At 43.5% G+C, this 13,200-nt stretch overlaps 1 protein-coding gene across 1 annotated transcript; it reads right to left on the reverse strand.

The window, feature by feature from the left end:
* Positions 1-1,602: 1,602 nt before the first annotated feature.
* On the reverse strand, positions 1,603-2,748 carry LOC115480939 (relaxin-3 receptor 1-like). Its single transcript, XM_030219922.1, has one exon. It carries the CDS (start codon positions 2,746-2,748, stop codon positions 1,603-1,605), a length of 1,146 nt encoding a protein of 381 aa, XP_030075782.1.
* Between the last annotated feature and the right edge of the window lie 10,452 nt (positions 2,749-13,200).

A 13,200-nucleotide genomic window follows, 5' to 3' on the forward strand; every position in this document is an offset into this window, starting at 1 on the left:
GAGGTGGGAAAATGTGGGATACAAATGTAATAAATAAATAAACAAACAAATAAATAAATAAATATACTGTTAAGGCGCCTTAAATGGTGTAGGCGCCTACACTGTTAAGGTGCCTTAAACTACACTGTTAAAGCACCTTCACCATGTAGGCTTACTTGTGCACAGAGAGGAAAAAAATTAAGCTGTTTTTGATGTAATGACAATTTAAACATTTACACATACAGTGTTGATCTACATTATTTTTTGTTCTACAGACCTTTATTGTTTCTCTCCTTCTACCTCCCTCTCACTTTTCAATCATCAGCTGAGATTTGCCAAGAAGCTCAGTAATAGGTAGGATAAATCAGAGATTTTGTTTGGTATTTAGTCCCTTTTTTCAGCGAAAGAAGACACACTTATTTTCGCTTTTTCTTGATGTTGCATAAATATTATGCATGGCTCTGCAGCACTTTGATTCGAGTCCACAAGCGGTGTGTCCTTGTTAAAAGAAATATATTAACTCTGCAGCATGACATTTTCATTGGAAACTCATCAACTCAGCATTCCTAATCAAAGTAAAACCAATCAATAATAATAATAATAATAATAATAAACTAGAACAACAAAAGAATAACAAAATTCTGAACACAGCGCCTCTTTTCAAGCTTATAGAAATGTTACTGCGATGTGCGTTTTTACATTGGTTAATAGCATAGAGCATTTGGGGAAGAATATTAAAACAATAGCAGCCCGGGTCAAATGTTCTCAGCCAGTGGGGCGGATCCAAAAGCGAGTCTTTAAAGATCTACAGATGGGTCACATACAAAACACAGTGAAGCAGCAAAGTTCCCATGTTGGCTAACATAAAGCTAAGTGGATGTAGTAGTAGTCCCCACGTGTGTTTTATGGTATTCATTTGATAAAGGTGAGGAAACAATTGTCAGAAGTATATTCTTGTGGCGCACTAGTGAGTCCCGCATAGTAAGAGTTTGGGACCTAAATATATTTATTGTGAGGATGTCCTGACCAATAATACACCTTGAATCTTGCTAACATTCTCAGTTTCCCAAGCAAGCTACCCAGCTCCTTGTCCACTTTCTCAGGCAGTCTCCAATTCTCACCCTTCCTTAAAATATATTTGCCTATTACTTGCAGTACCTACCTAAAGTCATAGCTAATCAACCCCTTCAATCGCAAGTCATTTAGTAAAATGTATCATCATTTCCGTGTGAGTACCTTGTTTTAAAAAAGAAATCAAATTTAAGCCTTAGTAAATGCTCGTTTTAAGTTCACCAGTCGCTTTTGTCTTTATTGGATTGTAATGGCCATCGGTGCTACAGTCAGGAGAAGATAGTGTGCAGGTCGGTGGAAAGAAAACCGGGGGAAGAAATGCATAGAACTGTCCAGGGTGCTGAAACGGCAAACCCAAGTCCTCTGCACATTCCCTTTCCTCCTCCCTAATCTATCATTTCGTCCAGTTCATATCTTGCACTGCTCATATGTGCTTTTATCCTTAAACCATAAATACTTACATTATTCAGAACCAAAAGACGGATTATTTCATTACACTGAATTTGTCCCATCTTCCGTGTCCTTTTCCCCCCTGGGAAGCTAACGTCATGCTTAACAGGAAGTTTGAGTGTGGGTCATTTGGAGAGGGATGATCACGTGTATCTGCCCTTTTCTCAGCCTGGTTTTATTTTTCAGGTTGGGGGTCTTGAAGAAGGATGGAGTCAGCTTGAATAGCAGCTCTTTCAGGGCTTCTCTAAACTCCTTCCTCACCAGACAGTAGAGGACGGGGTTGAGACAGCTGTTGGTATGAGCCAGGCAGACGGTGATAGGAAAGATGTAGGCGTGGGCAGTGTAGAAAGCACCCGTGAACGGAAGGACGTTAAATTTAATCAAGATTCCCCAAGCTGTGAGCGCTTGGTTTGGGAGCCAGCAAATAAAAAAAGATAGAACCACAATGGTGACCGATTTGGTGACTTTTGATCTCCTTTTTGGATTGCGGTTGCTCATTTTCAGGTTGCTTAGAAACTTCAGCAAAAGGAAGTAGCAGACAGAAATTATTACGAGGGGGATGATAAAACCTAGCAGGATCTTCAGCGTCTGGTACAATCCCAGCAGGAACTGTGGATCAACATTTTTCAACTCTGGAAACTTAACTAGACATAGTTCTTCGTCCGAGACTACATCGGTTGTGGAAAACACAGCATGCGGCAAGGTGGCTATGAGCGAAAAAATCCAGATGAGAAGACTAACTACCTTGGCAAGGCACCTGGAGGAGCCTTCATTCACTTGCAGAGAAAAAACGACTGAGCAGTACCTGGCCACGCTCATAGCAGTGAGGAAAAAAACACTGGCGTACATGTTCATGGTGGAGACAGAGGAGATGATTTTGCACATAACTTTCCCAAATGGCCAGCTGAAGTCCAGGGCTGTGTCCGCAGCCCAGAAAGGCAAAGTCAGGACGAACTGGAAATCGGTCACGGCTAAGTTCAGGACGAAAAAACTCACCGTGGATATTTTCCTGCGCTGCCTGGAGTGAAGAAGTAAAAGAACCAAGAGGTTGCCCACCACTCCCAGAGCACAGACCACCGAGTAGACAACGGCTATGATGATTCTAGTGACTCTGGAACCATCTGCGTGGATCTCCAGGCCATCCATGGTCAAAAGATTCATCATGTCCAGAAGGGTTTGGTTTGTGAAGTTCCTGCTCCATCCTGAATGACCATTATCTTCCAGTTCACAGCAGCCGGAGAGAGACATTATAAGAGAGTCTTTTGGCACTTGCCTTTGGCATCTACAAAGTGATTTAGAAGGTTTTTAAAAAACGCTGGAACGAGTCTTTTTCGTTCTGCCACTGGGAATCTTGCTCCCACCCTTCAGCACGTTTCTGATCTGATCTCTGAACACTTTGGTGGTTTTATACATCTTGCTCTCCACGCAGGCAGGAGCATTCTGGTTAACTGTGCAAGATGCTGCACAGGTAACTGTTTCCTCTCCAGAAGAGATGAATCCCCTTTTCTCTGCACAGCTCTAGGGAATACAAAGCCTCCCAATGCGGAACTTTTTTTGTGTGTATTTTTGCATTTTTGTTGTCAGCAGAACAGTGTGACCAACTTCTGACTGCTGACGAATTCACTGACAGACGTGCTCCCCCTCCCCTTGATCCGTTCTTGATGTGTTTGCTGAAGAATGCATCAAAAGATCAAAATCGTAATTCATTTTCTAATATGAAAGCGCATTTCCCCCCAAATGGAATTTCATGTAGAAATACCGTGCTCCATGGATTTATATTGTGGCAGTGACCTTTGAAATCGTCTATTACCGGTTGCCACTAGGCCCACTCCAACTCTAATCTTTTTAAAATAGCAAGTTGTTGATGGTCATTAGCATCTCAGCTTTTTGTTCTGTTGTTACCTGTGATAAATGTACATGGGATGCTAAAAGTGTAAAGCTCCAAGGCTCCATTATCTTTTGTATAACTTTATCAAGCAATCAATCGATCAATCAATCAATCAATCAAATATTTACAAAAACAAAATAAACTCGGAAAGGCAGACGCAAATTAAATTGAAGAGGGTAGTGAGAAATTTCCTCTAACTCAGAACTTTACCAACAGGTTTGCAAAGTTAACAAAGAAAATCAATTACTTTTCTCCTAATGAATTGAAAACCGCACAGAAATAGGGATTGTTGATTATTATTATTAATTCAACCTGTATTGCATTATTGAGCACAGATCCATCTGTTTGCATTTTATTAATCTTTTTAGGAGTGGAGGGCTTCCTCAGTTTCATGTAAATGAGTCCAGAGGGTCGATAACTTTACTGTCTCTGATGCAAATGTAACTTCCCTATTTCACAGACTTTTCAGTGCCCCTTTTATTATGTATGTACGAATTTATACACATTTGAAGAGGTTACATGACCTCGGAATTTCATTTCTGAACATGGAAAACAGTTTGGCTTGTTGCTATGAGACCAAACGCTATATATCAAAATGCTAATCTTTTGAGAGAGAGAGAGAGAGAGAGAGAGAGAGAGAGAGAGAGAGAGAGAGAGAGAGAGAGAGAGAGAGATGACTGTGAATATCGATAATAATGGAGGATTCTCTTCCAAAAGATTAGCGTTTTGAGATAGATAGATAGATAGATAGAAAGAGAGAGAGAGAGTACAGTCTCAGTTATCTGACACAGGACCAACGTTGTTAGTAAATAGTCAGGTAATATTGAAAACACTGCATAAACCCCTAAGCACCTATGAGCAATGCAAGATTTGAACTGGACGAAATGATAGATTAGGGAGGAGGAAAGGGAATGTGCAGAGGACTTGGGTTTGCCGTTTCAGCACCCTGGACAGTTCTATGCGTTTCTTCCCCCGGTTCTCTTTCCACCGACCTCCACACTATCTTCTCCTGACTGTAGCACCGATGGCCATTACAATCTAAAGACAAAAGAGACTGGTAAACTTAAAACGAGCACTTACTACGGCTTAAATCTGATTACTTTTTTTAAACAAGGTACTCACTCACACGGAAAGGATGATAAATTTTACTAAATGACATGCGATTGAAGGGGTTGATTAGCTATGACTTTAGGTAGGTACTGCAAGTAATAGGCAAAGATATTTTAAGGAAGGGTGAGAATTGGAGACTGCCTGAGAAAGTGGACAAGGAGCTGGGTAGCTTGCTTTGGAAACTGAGAATGTTAGCAAGATTCAAGGTGTATTATTGGTCAGGACATCCTCACAATAAATATATTTAGGTCCCAAACTTTTGCTATGCGGAACTCACTAGTGAGCCACAATAATTTACTTCTGACAATTGTTTCATCACCTTTATCAAATGAATACCATAAAACACACGTGGGGACTACTACTACATCCACTTAGCTTTATGTTAGCCAACATGGGAACTTTGCTGCTTCACTGTGTTTTGTATGTGACCCATCTGTAGATCTTTAAAGACTCGCTTTTGGATCCGCCCCACTGGCTGAGAACCCGGGCTGCTATTGTTTTAATATTCTTCCCCAAATGCTTTATGCTATTAACCAATGTAAAAACGCATATCGCAGTAACATTTCTATAAGCTTGAAAAGAGGCGCTGTGTTCAGATTTTTGTTGTTCTAGTTTATTATTATTATTATTATTGTTGTTATTATTGATTGTTTTTACTTTGATTAGGAATGCTGAGCTGATGAGTTTCCAATGAAAATGTCATAGAAGATAGAGCAGACATGAAATAGTATGAAAAGACATGCTGCAGAGTTAATATATTTCTTTTAACAAGGACATACCGCTTGTGGACTCGAATCAAAGTGCTGCAGAGCCATGCATAATATTCATGCAACATCAAGAAAAAGCGAAGATAAGTGTGTCTTCTTTCGCTGAAAAAAGGGACTAAATACCAAACAAAATCTCTGATTTATCCTACCTATTACTGAGCTTCTTGGCAAATCTCAGCTGATGATTGAAAAGTGAGAGGGAGGTAGCAGGAGAGAAACAATAAACGTCTGTAGAACAAAAAATAATGTAGATCAACACTATATGTGTAGATGTTTAAATTGTCATTACATCAAAACAGCTTTAGTTTTTATTCCTCTCTGTGCACAAATAAATCTGTTATATTTTGAATTTGATTTTGGAGTGATTTATCTTTTATAATTTCATATTTTAAATAAGGGCAGGCAATCATGTTTTTGGTGTTTACTACCTTGCTTTCCAAATCTGTGCTCCAAGGCAAGTCACAGTTTGGTACACAAATTATTTTCCTACCCAAGTGAACTTACAGTGTAAGTTGTATCTGAGATACTGGAGAACTGAGAGAAACTGCTTGGGGCACAGAGAGGAGATGGAGAGGGAAGTAAGTGCTATGTGGATGGAGAGGGGGGAGAGAGAAAAAGAGTGAGTGCTGGGCACATGTTTGTGGGGGGGGGGGGGATGCGGGGAGATTGAGAAACAGTGACTGCTATAGCAAGGGGGATAGAAAGTAAGAGACTGACTTCTAGAACATAGAGGGGGATTTGATGAGCTAGTGTTTGGGCAAGAGCAGATGCAGGGGTTTGCTGGGGAGGAGAGACCAAATATTCAGGACAGAGGTGATAGGTTCAGGCTGGAAAGAATTGACTTAAAAGTGACAGGGGATTTTAGGTCATGACCTTTTAGAGGTAGCTCAAGGCCACTTACATTCCAGTACAGTAGGTATTTCTCTGGTGTAGAAGATTTAGAATCTAAGGGCCCTGTTTACTAAGGTGGACTAGAGGCTTGCTAGTGTTTTTAGCACACACTAAATATTAGCACGCGCTAACCATTTATAGGTTTACTACTATTTTCTGTATTTGTATTTTACCGAACCGGAGCCTGCCTCTACGGTATTATGTAAGCCACATTGAGCCTGCAACTAAGTGGGAAAATGTGGGTTATAAATGTGTTAAATAAATAAATAAACCATGTAGATGCCTATAATATTCCTATGGGTGTGTACACAGTTAGCACGTGCTAAAAATGCCAGCACACCTTAGTAAACAGGGCCCTAAAACTTCTATTTACTAATTTCGATTACCAGGTTAACCTGAGCAAATGAACATTAGCACACACCACATTTGGTGTTGATTTGTGCATGTTTGCTGTGACCCACTTTGAACAAAGTGTGGAAAATAAATGTCAAAACACTTAAAATTAAATAATTTATTGCAATTTGATACACATTAAACCAGGGGCGTAGCCAGACTTTGGCAGGAGGGGGTCCAGAGCCTGAGATGAGGAGGCACATTTTAGCCCCCCCCGGTGCCGCTGACCCCCCCCGCCATTGCCAACCCCCCTGCCACCGCTGCCACCACTACCAACTTTGCCCCCCCTGCAGACAACCCTCTCGACCAACCCTCCCCCGCCTACCTTTGCTGGCGAGGGACCCCAAGCCCTGCCAACTGAGGTCCTCTTCTTCCGGCGCAAGGCTTCATTCTGTTTCTGTGAGTCTGACGTCTCCCGCCAGTAAAGGTAGGTGGCGGCAGGGGAGGGTTGGCAGCAGAAGAGAGGGTCGAGTGGTTGGCAGGGGGGTCCAGGGCCAAATCTACGGGGGCCCAGGCCCCCATGGCCCCATGTAGCTACACCACTGCATTAAACATGGGCTCCATTATTCTTAATGGGGCCCTTCTACTAAACTACCCTAAAAAGTTGCCTACGGTATCAGTAACACAAGGCTTTGTCCATATACTGAGGCCACTTTTAGCGCGGCTGTAAAATGGCTGCATTTTCCATTTCTTCAATTAATGGCCATGCGATAATTTCCTTACCAACACCTATTTATTAGGCAGTAAGAGCTTCCATCCTAACCCCATGCTAATCGATTAGTACTGGGCATGCCTAGTCTCCACCCCCAAACTCCTCCCCAGCACTAAAAAAATACTTTCTCATTTTTAGGACATGGGTAGTGCATGCCAAACACAAAACTATTGAAGGACTCGTGTGCCCCAAGGTAGTGGATTTTAACCTGTGGTATGCATGCATTAGTGCTTACCACAGCTTAGTTAAAGGGCCTTACGTGTTTAACTCAAATTAATGCACATCAACTGGTTATTGCGTGTTACTACAGCCTTACATTTGTTGTAGGAGCCTGGTTACAATAATAAGCTCTTACTGAACTGGAAGATAGAGGTTCTTCAGATTGGTCACACAATCCATTGGAAGGCCTCAGTTTCTTTTAGGCTAGGCTATAATAGGACACTGCCACTTTTGCAAGAGTTAACAGATCTAGCCGCCCTGCTGGATGTTAGATTATTTTTCTAAGAGTGCCTAGTGGTTAGAACACCGCTCTTGCAATCCAGAGGTGGCTGGTTCCAATCCCACTGCTGCTCCTTGTGATCTTGGGCAAGTCACTTAACCCTCCATTGCCTTAGGTACAAACTTAGATTGTGAGCCCTCCTGGGACAGAGAAATATCCAATGTACCTGAATGTAACTCACCTTGAGCTACTACTGAAAAAGGTGTGAGCAAAATCTAAATAAATGTATAGTAATGTGTACCAATAATCTTTTTGCTTTTCCATCTTTGAAGAGTGTTAAAAGACTGCAAATAGGTGAGATGCCATTGGCTTTTCAAGCACCTAAAATTGGGAAGGAGATCTCAATGTTTTTGTAGCAATTCCCCAATTATAAATGATATTAGAAAATTGTTGAAAACTCTTCTCTTTCAAAAATATGTTTTATCTGATCTTAATGTAACTTATCCTATATGATAGTATTGTGTAATCCTGGAATTATGTTCTGGTTTTCTTAACCACTCAGAACTGCAAGGTTATAGCAGTATAAAAAGAAATTGTTATGTTATGTTATGTAATTATAGCACCTAGAAGGGAAGGTCAGTCCATCTGTCCATACGTTTAGCCTTTTTTGGCACCTGAAGGTAAGCAGTGATGCCAACAGGAAGAAAACTGTTGCTGCCTGGGCATACTGAAGCAATATGGGGCAGGAAACCCAAATGCCACGGCACAGTATGAGGCAACTCACTGCTTCCACAACAATGTATGAAGTAATATGCTGCAGAACCTCACACCTTATGGTACAAGAAAAAGAGCCCATTGCTCCCACAATGAGAACTGAAGTGTTGTGGGGAAGGGATCCTAAGCTCCATAGCACAAGACAAGGGAGACTGCCACTACTGCAACAAAGATTAAGGCAATATGCTGCAGGAAGTCCAAATCCCTTCCCTTCATCTGACCAACATGTTTTACATACAGAAGTGACCAAGAGGGGTCCCTGCTTTCAGTGCTTGCAGAAGCAAAAGTGTATGTTAGGGCTGCAGCCGACATACTACATTCACCAGCAATGATAGATTAAGGTGTCTGAGTCAACTACCATTTTAGTATTACCGCCTAGAGACTCTTCTGACATCTAGAATATGAAGACTATGCCAGACGTCTTTCACTCACACTGTCAATACTCTTTGCTTTCCTCCAAAATGCACTTCGGAGACCAACTGATTTTCAGTGGGTTGGGTTCTGCCGGAAAACAAATCTAGGGCCAATATTTGCCGCTCAGTTTCAGCCAGAAATCGTAACCAAAACCAAAAATAGCAGCTTCTGGGTCCTCCTGGACAGGCCTCGATGCCGCTGCCACACCTTCTCCCACCCCTTCTCCCACCCCTCAGGAGAGGGGCAGTTGGCCACCTGACCCCAACCCCTTCCCACCACCTAAAGGACCTTCCTGAGCCTACCTTTGCTTTAAACGGCCTAGTGGTCGACTGGTTTCTTCTGGGCAAGAGTGATCCCTAGTTGCTCTTGCCTTCACAGGTTTCTCAGCCAAAATGGCTACCCGGACTTTTTGCAGCAGTCCTGCGAGGCTACTGCTTGAGAGGTCCCGATGGCCATTTTGGGACTGGAAGCAGCATAGGCAGCAACGTCTGGAAATTGTGCCTGCTTATGCTGCGTCCAATCCCATGATGGCTGCCAGGGCCTCCTGCGGTAGCCTTGCAAGGCTGCCACAGGAAGTCCTGGCAGTCATTTTGGCTGAAGAATCTACACGGGCAAGAGCAACTGGTGATTGCTGTTGCCCAGAAGCAACCGCTAAACCACCAGGCCATTTAAAAGGAGACCTGGGTAAGGCCTTCAGATGGTAGGAAGGCAGAGGGGTTGGGGTTGGAGGGCCAGCCAATCTGGGAGGACCCGCTCTCTTCTGGGAAGGAGGGGGCGTGGCAGTGGGGCAGAGAATGATGGGAGTGCATTTTTGGCAGAAACCCAGATCTGGATTTTCGGTCAGTTTCGGTGCCGAATGTGAATCTGAAATTTGGTCGGACTCTACTTAGAGTATCTGCAACACTAAACTTAACTCTTCTTGCCATGTTTGCTCATGAAGACTAGGCAAGAATTTGACCAGCAGATCAGGTAAAACCCAAAGTTTATTATAATAAACATGTTTTATTTCCAATAGCAACTTGAGGTATTTGGGGACCAACATAAATAGATTATATTTAAAATATTTCTGCATTAAAATGGGTTCTAATAACATTGCTGCACTGAGTGATAACAAATTGCTGAAACACCACCTTATTACAGTGCATTCTCACTATTCATGCAGCTGTGTTTCCAAGAAAATTGCACGAACCGCAAATCCATTGGAAAATACAGGCTTACGTCCCTGACAATCTCTAGTTTTGTGAAAAGTGGAGCATTGCTCCTATAAGAAATACAGGGTTAGGTTCCAGCTTGCATTTTTGCCAGGCAATTAAAAACCAAAAAACTAGCATACTGAACCCAAACACTGTAAACTGAATACAAATTATTTATTTACAGTAACATTAAAGCAGTTTAGTTCTAAAGGAAACATGCACAGAAAACAGTACAGGAAAATAAAACAGCATTATACATCAACAACTACAGAAGAGGGACAAGTTTGTACCTCCTGCACAGCAGCAGACAACGAAGACGTTGACACTGGCAGATCAATCTCAGGAGAGGTTTACACTTCCTGCAAAGTAGAAGATGATGAAGATGGCGAACATGGCAGATCAACCTCTCGAGCCTGGCTTTCACGACTCATTGATGGGAAGAACTGTGTTAGCCTTGTCTGCTTGGCTTCCTTCCTCAAGTCCTTAAGCGTCTTGGTGTAAGGGGCAAATGCAGAGTTTGCAAGACACTTACATTTTAGACTGCACTCTAGCAGGGGCAGACCGAGAGTACTCTGGGCCATCACCACCAGTGCCCCCACCTTGCTGCCTCCCTCCCACCGTGTTGCCATTGTCCGTCCCCTACCTTGAAGGGCCCTAGTGGTCGAGTGGCTGTAGCTTCTTCGGCGGCAGGAAATAAATCTGCTGAGAATTCCAGAAGTGTCCAGGAGGGGTATCAGTAACACAAAGCTCTGCAGCCATTTTGTAAACACAGTGGTGCAACCAGGGAGAATAGTGCCAGTGGTCACTAGACCACCAGGGACCTGTGGGGGCTGTAGTGTGCGGCAGTGGGCAATTGGGCAGAGCCTCTGGGCCCCCTAGAGCCTTTGGGCCCTCGTGCACTGCCTGGTTGCCCGAATGGTCAGTCCGCACCACCACTCTAGAATGGGATCACATTCTTCCATGTTGCTGAACATTGTATCCAATGTTGACATGAAACAGGGTGCTCTGTCGGATGGCTCAGAAAGCAGCAGCAGGTTAAATCCATACAAACATAAAGATGTTTGCCACCTTTTGCTTTTCTTTTCTGGTGACTTGACTTTGATTGATTTGGGATTAGCTCCTTTTTCGAGAGCTTTATTCAGCAGACTGAACTGTGCACTCATACACAGCTTTTGGGAATTTATTCGGTAGAATTATCACACACAAAAATTATTATTGCACTGAGGGCTTAGAAATTATTCTTTTTTTTTTTTTTAAAGGAAGTACAGAGAAGCATTATGATGTATAGAGCATTTAAGTATGCCAAAGTTCAGCATTCTCACTAATAATTGGGCTCGGCTGTAAAAAAACAAAAAAACAAAACACCCTACACTGAAAGTTTCTCATTACTCCTTCACTCCTATAATGTATTAAAACATTTCTTTTCTTTCCCGAAACAGCTGTTGAGTGTTGTTTAAATTTAACTATAAAATATTACATACATCGATATTGGGATTGAGATTAAAGAATGAAACAATGTATTCAGCAAGTCTTATGTTTCAAGCTCTGCAGCTGTAGAATTCTCTCCCTGTACAAGTTCGAAAAATGCAGAATTTTGCTATCTTCTGAAATGCTTTGAAAATTGTTCTTTTTAAGAAGCTTTTATATTAGAATTGTTATCAACCTATATTGTAATTTATCTGATTTGTTGTGAATTTGCAGGATATACCGGCTTCTTCTTATTGTAATCTGCACCGAACTCTTATGGGTGGATGCAGAATATAAGAAGAAAATAAAGTAAAAGTCATGGCTGTGTTATCAGTTTGCTCCTGGTTCATTGTATTGTTTTAGAATTAAGGCTTCTGTTCTATGTATTGTAAACAGTTACGAGTGGGGTATAAATTTCCAAAATGAACAAATCCTAGCTTCCCTGGTTTGCAGCTGGCCGCTCTAACCACAGGCTCCTCCAGTGCATTACAGCAGGTGGCAACTCATTTATAATAATTTCAGATTAGGTCAAGACCAAAACTGGCTCCAGCAGGAGGCTGTAAAATTGATGGGCCAATGATCAGAAGCAAACACGGGTGCTAGAGGCTATTAGTGCCATACCAGTAGCCACGTTTGCTCCCGTTCCATGATCAGAGCCGGCTCTAACCGCAAGTAGCATGTAAATGATTGCTAAACAGGGCATTAAATATTCCTCCCCATTGCTCAGTGGGCAGCATGCCAAACAAGGGCGCTGCTGCCTTGGCAAAGCCTACACCAGCTCGGAGCAAGAGTTAGAGTTTGCAGAGTAGTGGGGAGGAATGGAGAGCCCTGCCCAGCATGCATTTGCATGCTTACAGCCCCTCCCCCCCCAGCCACAGGGGCTGGAGATCCTGTGGACCTCCTGCCTCGCTAACCCCACCCCCAGATGTTTCCCTGGTGACCCAATGGCCTTCTCCCCCCACCCCAAGGGAACTGGAGGTCTGGTGGACCTCTAGCCCCCTACCTCCCACCCCCACGACACCAAAAAACTGTCTCTGGTTGCCCAAGTAGGTAACCCTATCCCCTACCCACCCACCCCCAACTACCCCTGGACCTTTACAAGGGAGGAGGGAGTGCTAAGTAGCACTCCCTCCTCCTGGGACTCTGCCTTCAAAATGACTGCACCCTGCCCTGCCCAGTGCATCTAGGATGCACCGGGCAGGGCACCACCATGTTCTTGGGAGGCACTAGGCCAACAGGGCAGGTAGGGGGTTGGTTTAGGGCTACCCACTGGGCCACCAGGGACAGTTTTTTGATGTCGGGGGATTTAATGTCGGGGGGGGGGGGGGGGGTCTGTATACAGCAAGCCTGCTTTGGGCAAGGAGAAAATATAGACCCAAACAGGGGCAGACTGACAGTGGTCAGGGCCCCCAGGCAGTAAGGGTCATTGGGGTGCCCCCAGCCACTGCCCACCACCCCACCCACATCACAGACCCCTCCTACACACTATAGACCTTTACAAGTGGGTCCTACCTTGAAGGGAGGGCCTGGTGGGCAGGAACAAATCCCACTCTTTCCTACCCGCAGCCCGCTGCTGCTACTCTGCCTGTCCCTGCGGCTGCTGTGTTTTCAAAATGGCTGCTGAGACTTCTCACGGTAGTCTCTCAGGTCTC

Source organism: Microcaecilia unicolor, chromosome 11 (assembly GCF_901765095.1).
Source record: "Microcaecilia unicolor chromosome 11, aMicUni1.1, whole genome shotgun sequence".
Classification (NCBI taxonomy): Eukaryota; Metazoa; Chordata; class Amphibia; order Gymnophiona; family Siphonopidae; genus Microcaecilia; species Microcaecilia unicolor.